The sequence below is a fragment of the Aethalodelphis obliquidens genome, unplaced genomic scaffold, assembly GCF_003676395.1.
Source record: "Aethalodelphis obliquidens isolate GAN/ISIS:26980383/991018 unplaced genomic scaffold, ASM367639v1 scaffold7, whole genome shotgun sequence".
NCBI lineage: Eukaryota > Metazoa > Chordata > Mammalia > Artiodactyla > Delphinidae > Aethalodelphis > Aethalodelphis obliquidens.
The window spans coordinates 33,430,010-33,446,062 of record NW_020837951.1 but is presented as its reverse complement, the minus strand read 5'-3'; the positions used below and the strand labels follow the sequence as shown (position 1 = coordinate 33,446,062).

Here is a 16,053-nt window from a genome sequence, read left to right as displayed (position 1 = left end):
CTCTCACTGTTGTGGCCTCTCCCGTTGCGGAGCACAGGCTCTGGACGTTCAGGCTCAGTGGCCATGGCTCACGGGGCCAGCCTCTCCGCGGCATGTGGGATCTTCCCGGACCGGGGCATGAACCCGTGTCCCCTGCATCGGCAGGCAGACTCTCAACCACTGCGCCACCAGGGAAGCCCAATTTCATTCCTTTTTATGGCTGAGTAATATTCCATTGTACATATGTACCACAACTTCTTTATCCGTTTGTCTGTTGATGGGCATTTAGGTTGCTTCCATGACCTGGCTATTGTAAATAGTGCTGCAATGAACATTGGGGTGCATGTGTCTTTTTGAATTATGGTTTTCTCTGGGTATATGCTCAGTAGTGGGATTGCTGGGTCATATGGTAATTCTACTTTTAGCTTTTTAAGGAACCTCCATACTGTTCTCCATAGTGGCTGTATCAATTTACATTCCCACCAACAGTGCAAGAGGGTTCCCTTTTCTCCACACCCTCTCCAGCATTTGTTGTTTGTAGATTTTCTGATGAGGCCCATTCTAACTGGTGTGAGGTGATACCTCATTGTAGTTTTGATTTGCATTTCTCTAATAATTAGTGATGTTGAGCAGCTTTTCATGTGCTTCTTGACCATCTGTTTGTCTTCTTTGGAGAAATGACTATTTAGGTCTTCTGCCCATTTTTGGATTGGGTTGTTTGTTTTTTTAATATTGAGCTGCATGAGCTGTTTATATATTTTGGAGATTAATCCTTTGTCCGTTGATTCATTTGCAAATATTTTCTCCCATTCTGAGGGTTGTCTTTTTGTCTTGTTTGTAGTTTCCTTTGCTTTGCAAAAGGTTTTAAGTTTCATTAGGTCCCATTTGTTTATTTTTGGTTTTATTTCCATTACTCTAGAAGGTGGATCAAAAAAGATCTTGCTGTGATTTATGTCAGAGTGTTCTTCCTATGTTTTCCTCTAAGAGTTTTTTTTGTTTGTTTGTTTGTTTTGTGGTACGCGGGCCTCTCACTGTTGCGGCCTCTCCCGTTGCGGAGCACAGGCTCCAGACACGCAGGCTCAGCGGCCATGGCTCATGGGCCCAGCCACTCCGTGGCATGTGGGATCTTCCCGGACCAGGGCACGAACCCATGTCCCCTGCAACGGCAGGCAGACTCTCAACCTCTGCGCCACCAGGGAAGCCCTCTAATCCATTTTGAGTTTATTTTTGTGTATGGTGTTAGGGAGTGTTCTAATTTCATTCTTTTACATGTAACTGTCCAGTTTTCCCAGCACCACGTATTGAAGAGACTGTCTTTTCTCCATTGTATATCCTTGACTCCTTTGTCATAGATTAGTTGACCATAGGTGCGTGGGTCTATCTCTGGGCTTTCTATCCTGTTCCATTGATCTATATTTCTGTTTTTGTGCCAGTACCATATTGTCTTGATTACTGTAGCTTTGTAGTATAGTCTGAAGTCAGGGAGTCTGATTCTTCCAGCTCCATTTTTTTCCCTCAAGACTGCTTTGGCTATTTGGGGTCTTTTGTGTCTCCATACAAATTTTAAGATTTTTTGTTCTAGCGCTGTAAAAAAAATGCCACTGGTAATTTGATAGGGATTGCATTGAATCTGTAGATTGCTTTGGGTAGTATAGTCATTTTCACAATATTGATTCTTCCAATCCAAGAACATGGTATATCTCTCTATCTGTTGGTATCATCTTTAATTTCTTTCATCAGTGTCTTATAGTTTTCTGAGTACAGGTCTTTTGTCTCCTTAGGTAGGATTATTCCTAGGTATTTTATTCTTTTTGTTGCAGTGGTGAATGGGATTGTTTCCTTTATTTCTCTTTCTGATCTTTCGTTGTTAGCGTATAGGAATGCAAGAGATTTCTGTGCATTAACTTTGTATCCTGCAACTTTATACCAAATTCATTGATTAGCTCTAATAGTTTTCTGGTGGCATCTTTAGGATTCTCTATGTATAGTATCATGTTATCTGCAAACAGTGAATTTTACTTCTACTTTTCCAATTTGTATTCATTTCATTTCTTTTTCTTCTCTGATGGCCGTGGCTAGGACTTCCAAAACTATGTTGAATAATAGTGGCGAGAGTGGACATCCTTGTCTTGTTCCTCATCTTAGAGGAAATGCTTTCAGTTTTTCACCATTGAGAATGATGTTTGCTGTGGGTTTGTCATATATGGCCTTTATTATGTTGAGCTGGGTTGCTTCTATGACCACTTTCTGGAGAGTTTTTATCATAAATGGGTGTTGAATTTTGTCAAAAGCTTTTTCTGCATCTATTGAGATGATCATATGGTTTTTATTCTTCAGTTTGTTAATATGGTGTATCACACTGACTGAGTTGCATATATTGAAGAATCCTTGCATTCCTGGGGTAAATCCCACTTGATCATGATGTATGATCCTTTTAATGTGTTGTTGGATTCTGTTTGCTAGTATTTTGTTGAGGAGTTTTGCATCTATAGTCATCAGTGATATTGGTCTGTAATTTTCTTTTTTTGTAGTATCTTTGTCTGGTTTTGGTATCAGGGTGATGGTGACCTCATAGAATGAGTCTGGGAGTGCCAAACACTCATTTTTCTAATTATTTGACTCTACTTTCTTTTGGTTTTCTATGTAGACAATCACATCAGTAAACAATGTGGTTTTACCTCTTCCTTTTCAATCCTTATACCTTTAAGTTATTTTTCTAATCTTACTGTGCAGGCCAGCACCTTCTTGCCAAGTTTTGTTTTTTGTTTTTTTTGGCCACACCCTGGGATCTTAGCTCCCTGATCGGGGATTGGACCCAGGCCACGGCAATGAAGTGCAGAGTCCTAACCACTGGACCACGAGGGAATTCCTTAAAGGGATGTTTCTCACATTCCTTCTTTATGATGATGTCTGCACCATATTAATAAAGATAACAAATATCACCAATATCACCAATAATGGGACAAACTGATATCATGTGTTACATGATGTAATAATGAACTGAGGATATATCACTTGTTTAATACTCTTGCCAAAAATGTATAACATGAATCTAATCACAAGGAAACAATGGGACAAATCCAATTTTAGAAATGTCCTACAGTATGGACACCAAGGGGGAAAAGCAGGGGGTGGGGTGGGCTGTGGTGGTGGTGGTGGTGGTGGTGGGATGAACTGGGAGATTGGGATTGACATATATATACCAATATGTATAAAACAGATAACTAATAAGAACCTGCTGTATAAAAATAAATAAATAAAAAATTTTAAAAATCGAAAAACAAAAGACAAAAAACAAAACCATCAAAAAAGAAATGTCCTACAAAACAGTGGGCCTTCACTGCTTTAAAATGTCAATATAATGAAATAAAGTAGACTAAGAGATATGACAACTCAACATAATTCATGATCCTGAGTTAGATTCTATATACACATATATGGAGAGAAAGATACAAAAAAAGATAAAAAGTAAATTTGGCAGAATGTTAACTATTGGTGAATCTAAGTCAAGGATAATCATTTATTCAAGTATTTTTGCAACTTTTCTGTAGGGCTGAGATTCTTTCAAAACAAAAAGTTCAAACAATTCTGTTTCCTATATGTTAGTGAAATTCCCTTTTCCTAGTTTGCAAAGAATTTTTATCATGAATGGGTATTGTACTCTATCAAATGCAAATAATCTATATTTATAGGTTAACTAATATCAAACCACCCTTAGTTTCTGGAATTAATCCAACTTGCTCAGAATGTATCTTTTTTTTTTTTTTTTTTTTTTTTTTTTTGCGGTACGTGGGCCTCTCACTGTCGTGGCCTCTCCCGTTGCGGAGCACAGGAAACGGATGAGCAGGCTCAGCGGCCATGGCTCACGGGCCCAACCGCTCCGCGGCATGTGGGATCCTCCCGGACCGGGGCACGAACCCACGTCCTCTGCATCAGCAGGCGGACTCCCAACCACTGCGCCACCAGGGAAGCCCCAGAATGTATCTTTTTTTAATTCAATGCTAGATTTGATTAACTAACAATTTTGCATTCATCTTCTTGAGTGATATTTTTCTTTCTTGATCTGTTCCTGTCTGGTCTTGGAATCAAGGTTACACTGGCCTCAGAACAAAAGGGGAGCAGTCCCTCTTTTCCTATTTTCTGAAAATGTTTATAAAAGATTGGAATAATCAGTTCCTTGAAAGTTACATAGAAATTGCCTGTAAAACCACATGGACCTAGTGTCACCCTTATGTGTGTGTTTGTGTAAAATATAATATAAAAAAGTACATAAAATGTAAATGTTCAGCTTAATGAATTGTTGGAAAATAAATTTAAACATATAACTGCCATGAACTTTTACTAGCACAAAGGAGACTCCCTGCTATGGAATACTTTCCAATCATAACTCCCTCCCTCCCCCAGTAGGTAACTATTATCCTGGCTATCCTCCCCTGCTTGCTCTTCTTTAAGATTTTTGTACCTACTTATGCATCCCTTGAAGTATAGTTTAATTTAGTCTGTTTTTAACTTTAGGTAGTGACGTTGTAATTTATTTGGTTTCTTCCCTTGACACTGTCTTTATGATTCATCCATGTGGTGGTATGTGTTTATATTTTGATCCTTTTCATAATTGTAAATATTCCACACTATGGATATACCGTAATTTATATATTCAATTCTTGGACATTTGGGTTTTTGTAGTTTATTGATAACACGAACAATGCTCCCATGCATATTCTTGCATTTGTGTTCTGGTGACATAAGCACACAGTTCTGCATGGTAAACACCTTGGAGTGGAATCTCCAAGTCTGTGCATTTTCCTCTTTAATAGAAACTGTCACACTTTGTTCCAACACACGTGTGCCGGTTTACCCTGCCCCCAGAAGTGCCTGAGAGTTCAGAGGGCTCCGTGGCCTCTTCATCACTCACTATTATTAGATTTTATATTTTTGCCAATCTGGTGGGTCGCAGTGGTATCTCATTGTGGTTTATTAACGAGGTTGAGCACATTTTCAAATGTTTAGTAACCGTTTGGATTTTCTCTGCTATGAGATACCTGTTCATTTTTTTTTTTCCCCTAGTCCATTTTATACACTCAGGAAATGAGCTCTTTGTCATGATTACTGTGCCAATATCTTTTCTCACTCTATGGCTGCCTCTTCTTTCTTCTGTTTTCTTTAAGAGAGATTTTTATTATGCAATTTTTAAAATAGTTAAAGGACCATTCAGGCTTTCTATTTCTACTTGAATCGGTCCTGACAAGTTATATTTTTTTGTAGGAATTTGTCCATATTGCCAACGTTTTCAAATATATTGTCATAAAACTGCTCAGATTAGTGTCTTATATTTTGAAGCTCTACTGATATTGCATTTTGTTTGTTTGTTTGTTCTTGGAGTTATTTGCACCTTCTCTCTTTTATTCTTGACCATCTCTCCAGAGGTTTGTCTATCAGTCTGTTCTAGGAACCAACTATTTACTACTAACTTTGGCTCTTTTTTTTTTTTTTTTTTTTGCAGTACGCGGGCCTCTCACTGTTGTGGCCTCTCCCGTTGCGGAGTACAGGCTCCGGACGCGCAGGCTCAGCAGCCATGGCTCACGGGCCCAGCAGCTCCGCGGCATGTGGGATCCTCCCGGACCGGGGCACGAACCCGTGTCCCCTGCATCGGCAGGTGGACTCTCAACCACTCTGCCACCAGGGAAGCCCTTGGCTCTTCTGATCCTCTTTAATCGATCTTTGATGCTCTTTTCACTGATTTCTGATCTTTAATACTCCCTTCCTCAAACTTTCTTTGGGTTTACTCTGTTGTCCTTTTTCTAACTTCTCAGGTTGAATGTTTAGTTGTTAATTTTACACCTAATATAAGCATTAGTGCTATAAATTTCCCTTGAAGCACCACTTTCCCTGCATCCCATAAGTTTTGTGATGTATTTCATTCTCATTCATTTCCAAGTATTTTTACATTTCTAAATGAATGGGCATTTAAAATTTATCTTTTGTTATTGACTTCTAACTCAATTGCATTGGGATCAGAAAACCTGATCTACGAGATTCCAATTTATATTTGTGATTTTAACTAAAAGGGGTTCTAAGTCTGTTGTTTGTTCTTTCAGTGGATGCTTACTCATGGGGGCTTACATGCTTGGTGTTCTCAGTTTATGAATTTCCCTGATCTTAATCTGTGGGAATCCTGTTCACATTGGAAATGCTTTCCTCTGGAGAAACCTTCTATCTGCTTCTGCTGCAAACCAGAGGCACTACCAAACCCGGATCCCTCTAGCCCCTTCAGAGATTCTACCTCAAGGCAGAAACTCAGGATTCTGAAAAGATCTGCTATTAAGTTAGTCTATATGAAACCACCATTCTGGGGGTCAAAAACTGTTAAATAATCAGCAATTGCATGTGGCCCAACTTACACCGTCAACCTTTGCCGCAGGACAAGCCTGTTCTTCCTGTTCACTTGCTGCTTACCTCTCCTACTTAAATTTCGGCTCAAGGTTTTTTTCCTTTCTTGGAGAGAGGAGGAGGCTTTGGAGATTTCCCCAATGTCTTGTGAGCCCAGCAATGCATTAAGAATTAAATGTTATTCATGAATGAATTACGTTGCAATGGGGTGGAGGGGAGGTCCTAGGAGTCCTAAACAACTGCTAGAAGCTGAAATCCCAGGAGAGGTATACTTTTTCAATGAGAAAACCAAGACTCAACGGGGTGAAATGACTTATTCATGGTCACATGGCTGGTAACAGGCAGGGCTAGGACTTGAACTCACATATGGAACCAAAACTGAGGCTCTTTCTACTCTCTCTCTGTCCTGTGCTGCCTCCAGAGAGCTATTTGGGCCTGAGCTTAGCAGGCATCCTTACCTGGTGCAAGGGGATGACGAGGAAGGCCCCCCCACCAGCACACTCAGTCACGACTGCAATGAAGTGGGGGTTCACAGCACAGAAATGATTGTCGTGGACGCTGCGGGTGATGGGCACGGAGTCGTAGCAGTTCTCCTTGCTGGCTGGTTTGCCAAAGACATGGCGGAACTTGGAGCTCCGGTACTGGGGGTGCCATGACATCTGCAGGAGACAAATGGGACAGAAGGGTTGTGAGGCTCGCAACCTGACAGCAGGACACACGGAGTCTCACCTGGAGAGGACATAAGAGGGCAGGACCAGGACAGCGGTCAGTTCTATGAGGACAGTGACGTGCTATGAAGGGCACCCAGGTGAACAGGCTATAATTGTGGCTACTTCCAGGGACCTGGTGAGATGGCGTACAACTACTGCTCACCTGTTTGCTTTTCATCCCTTCGTGTGCGAAAACAAAAAGGCAGAAAAACCGTAGAGAGAACTCACTCCGTTCCCTCCCCTATCCAGCACTTCACCAGACAGGCCAGCCTCCCCACCCAGCTAAGTGGGAAATATAGTGTCCTCTGGAGCCAGCCTGCCCAGGCTCCAATTCCAGCTCTGTGCTTGCCAGCTGGGTGGGCAAATGACTTACATTCTGAAGTCTCAGTTTCCTCATCTGTAAAATGAGGATAAAGAAAGTATCTGTCTCATAGACTTGTCATGAGGATGAAATGAGATGATACACTAAGATCCCTTGCTCAACAGTAATAATTACTACCACTATTATCATCCAGCCATCTTAACCTTCCCTCTCTCCTCATCTGGCCTTGTATTTGTTCACTCAATATTTACTGAGTACCACCTGTGCCAGGCACTGGGGGTTTGGAGAGAGCAAGCCTGAGCCCAGCCTTACAGGAGTGAAGAGTCCTATGAGTGAGGACATTAGCGGAGTCTGGGCCACTGGGACCCAGTGTACTATAGGTAATAATGGACGTTTGTACATGGCAGTCAGGGAGGGCTTCCCAGAGGAAGTGACACGTGAACTGTGATTTGAAGGATGAGAAGGAGTTGGCCATGTAGGCTGGAAAAGGGTGAGCTGGGGGAGAAGGTGTCCCAGGCAGATGGAACAGCCTGAGCAAGGGCCCTGAGATAGAAGCGAACGTGGAATGTTTGGGAAACTACATATGGTTTGGTAAGATTAGTAAGGAGATGCTAAAAAGAAAATATATATTCACACACACACACACACATATACACGTAAACTGGATGATGTGAACGAGGAGAACACGAGCTGGAGGGGTGAGCAGGGCTAGATCATGAATGGCTTGTAAGAGGGTCTAGGGCTCATTAGTGGCCAAATATATATCATGTGGCCTCCTCTTGGCCCTGCTGCTGCTCAGTTCAAACCCCCTCCCCTCAGTCTCATTGACCCACTGGGCCTTCCCATCTACGCTCCTCATGCAGCCAGAGGGATTGTTCTGGACACCAAACCTGGCTATATTCCTCCCTCCCCGGCCCCCACCTTAGGTCACCCTTTGATGCTCCCCATTCACTGCTGTCCTACAGGATCAAGGCCAAACTCAGCTTGGGTCCCACCCTATATCCCAAGATTTCGCTTTTTCTTGCTCATCTTCTAAACGGCTCCTTCCAGACAAAGCACACCACGCAGCTTCCCTGGTACCTGCTCCTGCATTTCCAGTCCTCTGGGCCTTCACCCTTGCCTTTCCCTCTGCTTGGCTTGCTCTTCCCAGCCCACTGGTGTCTGTACCCATCACTATGAGTCCAAACCCTTCCTTCCCCCAGCTCCCAGGTGCCCTCCCTTTACACAGCACCAGGTACCATCAGCCTCGTGGCGGCAGGTCTGTCCTGTGAAGCTCAGACATTTCAACCTTCCTTTAGGGAGCTTTGACCCAAACCCTGGCTGCATTTGCCAGAGCTACAGGAAGTAGCACGGAACGCAGGGACTGCCTAACAATGCCCATCCAATCCCAGAAACGATGTAAGAAGCCTTACAGAAATAGAGAAAACACAGATAGAAGGAAATAAAAAAAGCCATGGTGAGGAAATGGGGACAGAGGGAAAATGCAGGAACAAAAAGAGATCACCTGAAATGTAGGGGGAGTCAAACTACGATTGTGTGCTGCCAGGACCAGCACACAGGGGAGGTTTTGCGTCGGAGCTTCCTAGTGGTCAATTCGACTAGGGAAACAGAATCAGAAAGGGATTTACTCACTGTCTGTAAGATAAATGCCTGCACTTGCTAAGGAGCAGTACAGCTTTTCTCTGCACTGAGCCCTGAGAGAAACAGGTCCTAAGGATCATCTAAGGAAAGAAGAGCAAGGATAACGATCTCCCTGGGGTCTTGGCAGTTAGTGGCAGCTGAGGAGTAGCCTGGGGCCTGGGCTGTGGGTAGGAAAGTAGGGGGCAAGTCAGCAGGCTCAGCTCCTGGGCCCCCACCCCTGCCTCGCCTTGAGCAGCAGTTGGGGGTGGGGGTGGGGGGCGTCTCTCTGTGGCCCACGGTGATGCTCACCAGACACTCCATTGCTCCCCTCACATCCCAGCCTCCTTGCAGTTAGGCAGCCACTATCAGTCCTAGCTAGTGGATCGTGGGTGGGAGTGATGTGTGCCACTTCCAGGCTGAAGCGTGTAAGACCTGCCGGTGACCCTCCAGAACTCTCGTCCTTGGCTGGAGGGATGAGGAGGCCACATGTTCCAGATGGTGCAGCTTCCATCTTCCTGGGTCCCCAAGGGACTGTGTGAATAGGGCACCTTGCCCCAAACTGACTCATATAGCATGACAGAGAATTAAACTTGTAGAGTGAACTGCAGAGAAATAGTGGGGATACTTGTCACAGAGCATAGCCTACCCGTCCTGACTAACACATTGCCCCAGGCAGGCCCAACCAATGGTAGACAGGCAATGGCTGCCTGTGCTTGGTGTGGCCAGGGCACAGGAGCCTGCAGGGAAGAGGTGGGCAAGCAGGCAGGACCCAGATCCCCTCAGGAGCCATGTGAAAGGACTTGGACTCTGAGGGCAATGGGAGCTGCTGCAGGGGTTATAGCAGGGGAGGATGAGGACCAGTTTTCACTTTTAGGTGGATTCCTCTGATTGCTGAGGTAATCATGACAGTCGCCTGGGCTGAAGCAGGGCAGAGGGGATGGAGAGGGTGGGACGTGTTAGTGAAAAACATGGGAGGGGGATAAAGCAGCCTTGGTGCCCATGGTGGGCTGTGGGGTGAGGGGGCCAGTCATGCCTGCTGAAATCAACATGACCTGGCCAGCATCAACAGTCCTGGCCCCTCTGGCCACTCTCAGCACTCTGCCTTCACACCTGGGGGACGGCTCTGGTTCCAGGTTCAGAGTCAGGGGCCATAAGAGGCCTGGGCAATGCTCTCCTGGAGCTCACAGTCACCTCCATGGCAATAGCAACTCTTAGTTTCGGGTGCTTGCTATGTGCCAGGCTCCGTTCCAAGCGCTTCCCCTGTATGAACTTAGGTGCTACCTTGCTCCCTGTTACAGATGTAGGGGTTGAGGCAGAAAAGTGAAGCAACCTTCCTGGCGTCACACAGCTAGGAGGAGGTGCAGCTCTGTCTCTGGAGCCCCCAGCTCCAGATAATGATGATGAAAGCTCTTTCACACTCATTACACCCTGGATTCCACCTCAGTCCCAAGGGGAAGTGTCATGACCATTATCGCCCCTACTTCACAGCAAAGGAAAACGAGGCTCAGTAAACCAAGCGGACGTCCTCTGGCGAAGGGGCTATTGGCCTCCACTGATGAGGCCGGCCAGCCTCTGAGCAGTGTGAACCTCATGCCCCCCGACCCCTGTGCCGAACTCCTCTCCCCCATCCCACCCCACCTGGCTCCAACACCTTGCCTCCACTGCCAAGCTTCTTCCAGACTTGTAGCCATGAGGGAAACTTACAGAAGTGGGTGGGTGGCACCACGCCAGGTGGGCCGTCTGTCCCTTTGCCCCAGGTATAGGACTGCATGCATATATGTGGGTGAAGTTTGTGCGAATGTGTGTGCAAGTCTGTGTGTGAACACTGCACTGATCAGGGTGTTCCTACGTGCTCGTGTACCCGTGGGTGGGTGTGCACCTGTGCCTCTGTTTGGGTGTTTGTGTCTGTGCATGTACTGCACACGCGTGCCTGTGTTTATCAGTGCATGAATGAGTTTAAGGACTCAGCAATTCAGAGAGCAGGAGTTTTACTTTCCCCACAAGCAGGCACTTGCCTGAAAATGAGGACCATAGCGGGCCTTCAGCACTGTGAGGCCCTTGCCCACGGGCTGGGCCAGAACATCGATCCGGGACAGGTTTACCCCACGCCACTTGTCCTATCCTGCCTGGTCCCATCCAGCTGGGCCCACATCAAAGCCATAGCAGGTCTTCCTAGGCGTAGCGGGCCAGCCCATTAGGGCACAAAGCAGGCGGTGGCACCCATTCTGCTGCTGCTATCCCAAGGGTGCTTAGCTGGCCTGATGCCATGGGATTAGGCTCTTTGTGCTGTGAATTCCCTGCCCTGCAAAAAGATTTAGTCATCGCTGGGTTTAACACCCCACTGAGTTTATTTTTTATCTATTTATTTTTATTTTTTGGTCGTGCCGTGCAGCACATGGGGAATCTTAGTTCCAGACTAGGGATTGGACCCATGTCCCCTTCTGTGGAAGCGAGAAGTTTTAACCACTGGACCACCAGGGAAGTCCCCACTGAGTTTACATCTCAGTGCCTGACAGGGGAATGGCTTGCTGCCTGTCCTATCCCTTACAACTCTCCTGAGGCCTGTTGTCCCCATTTGGTGCAGAGGAAGTGACTTGACCAAGATCAAATTAGTAGGAGTGGAGATGGCAAGCAGAAGCCAAGACATGGTCCAGATGCCCCTCTTCCCACCTCGTGCTCCTCTCTGATGTGTGTGAGAGAGATGGAGACAGAGACACAGAGATTTTCCTGCCTGGCTCCAGAGGCCTATCTTCCCAGCCTAGCCCTGAATCATTGCAGGACAAGGGTTAGCTGCAGGGTGGCTGAAACCGAACCCAAACTGGGTGTGGTACAAAGCAGCATAATAGATTATTCATTAATTGCGCTGTTCCTGGCCTCAGGGAGAATGAAATTACCTGATTTGGTCTTTGAATGTCAATGGTGGGGAGGAGTCTGGCATTCCTGGCTACCATTGTCCCCTTAGTAAGTTTCTGTTTCCACATTTCATATTTGGAATTGTATTTTATTTTTTCCCTTAAAACCTGACCTTGTGGTCATCGAGCTGCCCCCAAACACGCCTCCTGGCAGGGTCTGAACCACCACACTTACCTCAGCCACAGTTAAAAGAGGGAGATTACAATCACAAGTTTCCTAGCTTTACAAAGTGAAAAAAGATTACCATAAGGGGAAAGGACTCTGTATTTGAAGGTGATCTACAAAGACCAAGAATCAACACAATACATGCCTAATTATGCGTGGGTCCCATGTCTTGACTCTAATCCTGGGTTGACAATTATCCATAATAGAGTTTATCTAGATCTTGGCCTTGACCCCAAACTTGACAGGAAAGCACCTTTTTAATTCACCTTAAATCCTTATCAGGCCCTCTGATCCACCCACAGGAAGGGGTGAGATATCTGGTTCAGGATGCCAAGGCCCAGCTGAGGTCAAGGCCCCGCTGCTGTCAATGCAGGTCTCTGCCTAACCATGGAAGCAAGAAGAGACCTTGTCGCTCTCCACAGAAGGAGGTGACCAACTGTTCTGGTTTGTCCAGGGTGTGTGTGGGGTGGGTATTCCTGGGATGCAGGGCTTTCAGTGCTAAAATCAGGAAAGTCTCAAGCAAAAAGGGAAAAGTTGGTTACCCTGCTGAAACCGTGCAACTCAAATTGGGACTTGAACCTGGACAAACCCAGATTGGGACTTGAACCCATGGGCTTTTTTTAAAAAAAAAAATTTACTTATTTATGGCTGCATTGGGTCTTCGTTGCTGTGCGCAGGCTTTCTCTAGTTGCGGCGAGCCGAGGCTACCATTCTTTGCAGTGCGCGGGCTTGTCATTGCGATGGCTTCTCTTGTGGAGCATGGGATCTAGGCACGCGGGTTTCAGTAGTTGTGGCTCGTGGGCTCTAGAGTGCAGGCTCAGGAGTTGTGGCGCACGAGCTTATAGTTGCTCCGCGGCATGTGGGATCTTCCTGGACCAGGGCTGGAACCCGTGTTCCCCTGCATTAGCAGGCAGATTCTTAACCACTGTGCCACCAGGGAAGTCCTTGAACCCATGGTCTTTTTTTTTTTTTCTGTTTTTTTTTCGGACGGGGGCCTCTCATTGTTGTGGCCTCTCCCGTTGTGAAGCACAGGCTCCGGACGCGCAGGCTCAGCGGCCATGGCTCACGGGCCTAGCCGCTCCGCGGCATGTGCGATCTTCCCGGACCGGGACACGAACCCGTGTCCCCTGCATCGGCAGGCAGACTCTCAACCACTGCGCCACCAGGGAAGCCCGAACCCATGGTCTTTTAATTGAGATCACACACCTGGTCTCAGGACTTAATGAAGCTCAGGTTCTTGATGTCTTGTCACAGGATGAATTCAGTGAGAGACAAAGTGATAGGTAAGAAGTAGGTTTATTTAGAGAGAAACACACTCCACAGATGGAGTGTGGGCCATCTCAGGAGAGAGGCCCTGAAATATGGGGTGGTTAGTTTTTATGGGCTGCGTAATTTCATAGACTAATGAACAGGAGGATTATTCCAACTATTTTGGGGAAGCGGTGGAGATTTCCAGGAATTGGGCCACCATCTGCTTTTTGAACTTTGATGGTTGGCCTCAGAACTGTCATGGCGTTGGTGGGTGTGTCACTTAGCTAATGAATTATAATGAGCATATGAGGCTCAAGGTCTATGGGAAGTCGAATCTTCTGCCATCTTGGACCTAGTTGGTTCTAACCAGTTTTTGTCATGTTCTATTATGCCATTCTTTTAAAGGTTGTGCCCTGTCCTCTTCCCTCCTGTTCCACTGCCACCTAACATAGAGGCCTCCAGAGAACTTTTACCCTATTTACATGCAACGATTCTACAGTAAGTCACTAGTAGCCTTGACTCTGAAAACTTGCCTGTGAGACAGAAGGCTCTAGAATGAACTTCTGAAAGAGCCCAACATCCTGAACCAAAGAACAGAACACCTCAAAGCAGAAAAATCCATGGTCTGTAAAGTGCTTATTCTGTGCAGGGTAAAGGGGCAATTCAGTCACTGTTCTCCACATGTGTACACTTCTCAGGGAAATGGCCGAGAGCGGGAAAGGATGAGATGCCACGATCTTAACTGGCTGCTAAAGCACAGGGCAGTGGTTTGTAACTTTGAATGCACATTAGAATCACTTGAATCAGGTCACTGGGTATGGGACCCAGGCAGCAGCTCTGTCCAACACGGAGTCTCTAGTCACACATGGCTTCTAAATTAAAATCAATTAAAATGAATTGAAATGTAAAATTTGGCTCCTCAGTTGCACTACCATTTCAAGTGTTCAAGAGACGCACGTGGCTACCAGGTACCCAACTAAACAGTGTAATTATAGGACATGTCCACTGTGCCCATGTGACCTTGGGCCAGTTGCTTAATGTGTCTATTTCCTCACCAGTAAAATCAGGCATAATAACAAATAATAGCTAACACATTGCGTATTATACGTGAAGTATGTTCCAGGTACTAACTTGACCCTGACAGCAATCTGGTTAAGTACAGGTGTTAGAGAACCATTGACTGAAACCGCCCGCCCTGGCCAGGCACGTTAATGACCGCTTGCAAGAGTTATCTCACAACAGGAGGTGTCCCAATAAGGAACATGGAACTAATAAGCTACTGTCAGACAGAAGAATTCAGGAGGGGCCAAAAGGAGGGAGCAGACGCCAGCCTATAATATATCCTACCAACCTCCCAGAAACTTTCGTGCTGGAATCAATCTTGGCTGAGAGATGCGTGCCCCCAGGAAGGATCCTGAGTCAGACCTGAGTCTTGGACACAAGCAAGATGACTGGCCAGAGACAGCCTGGAAACTAACCTCATTATCATAAAACCTGAGACCGCGATCCACGTGGCAGAGCCATTCTCCTGGGTTCCCTTACCCCACCGCTCTCCACCCGGCTGCCTCTTTCCAATAAAGTCTTTTGCTTTTTGCTTTGTCAGCCCATGTATCTTCTCGGACAATTCATTCCTGAGTGTTAGACAAGAGCCCACTCTTGGGCCCTGGAAGGGGTCCCCCTCTTCCTGCAACATTATTATCGCCCCATTTTTACAAATGTGAAAACTGGGGCACAGATAGGTTAAGGAACGTGCCCAAAATCACACAGCAGGTAGGCGGCTGAGCTGGAATCCAGAACCGAACTGTTTAGTCCTGGGTCCACACTCTCCCACAGGGCTGCCCTGAAAATTAGATGAGATAATCCGCCCAGTACATGGAGCAATGCCGGTGCATACTTAGTCCTCAACAGATGTTTGCTGTGAAGACCGTTGTGGTCCCAATGTTTACAGGACATTAAGATTTGATTTAGTACATGACAGGTACGTGCTGAGGGCCCAACATTTTGGGGATCTGAGTAAAAATCCCAAACCAGAAAGTGCAAAGCAGCCCGCTAGGTGCAGAGTTCCGACCCTCGGTGCTCACCACATTGATGAGGCACGTGAGAAGCTAACTAACAATCCCTGTGGATTCAGAAGAACCCGGAGAGGAAAGGCATTTATTTGAGCATGTCTCTCCAGGGTACAAAAGCCCGCAGCCTCCTAGACCTTCCTTCCCTTAGTTCCAAAGGGTAGATTGAAATAGTTACTAACCAGGGAGATGAGAGAATGCAGAAACAAAGGAAAAGCAGTCAGACAAAAATGCAGCGATAAAGCAGAGCTCTGCTTCATCCTCAAGGGATGTACGGGATACACGTAACAATGTATCTTTGAGTTCTTCTATGGGAACTAAGGCCCTCGTCTAGAAGAAGGATGGTCACTTCAGGTTGAGCAGGAGATTCCTGGAACACCACCCTGTTACCTCACCACCAACCAATCAGAAGAAAGTCACACACCCTGCAGCCCTCACCCCGGATTTTGCCTGTAAAAACTCTTCCCTGAACACCACGGGGGAGTTTGGGTCTTTTGAGCGCGAGCCCCCTCCCCCATTCTCCTTGCTCAGCCCTGCAACGAACCTTCCTCTGCTCCAAACTCCAACATTTCGGTTTGTTTGGCCTCACTGTGCACGGGGCACACGGACTTGGGTTTGGCAGCAGAGGCCAGCAGCCTCG

General features: G+C 46.2%; 1 protein-coding gene across 2 annotated transcripts in view; it reads right to left on the bottom strand.

Moving 5' to 3' along the window:
• The window catches only part of CORO2A (coronin 2A), a 59,485-nt gene that overhangs the window by 22,563 nt on the left and 20,869 nt on the right, over positions 1 to 16,053 (bottom strand). For both annotated transcript variants that reach the window (XM_027105399.1, XM_027105400.1), the window contains exon 2: positions 6,825 to 7,025. In XM_027105399.1, coding sequence (XP_026961200.1) covers positions 6,825 to 7,025 — 201 coding nt within the window. The remainder of the gene's footprint in view (positions 1 to 6,824; positions 7,026 to 16,053) is intronic.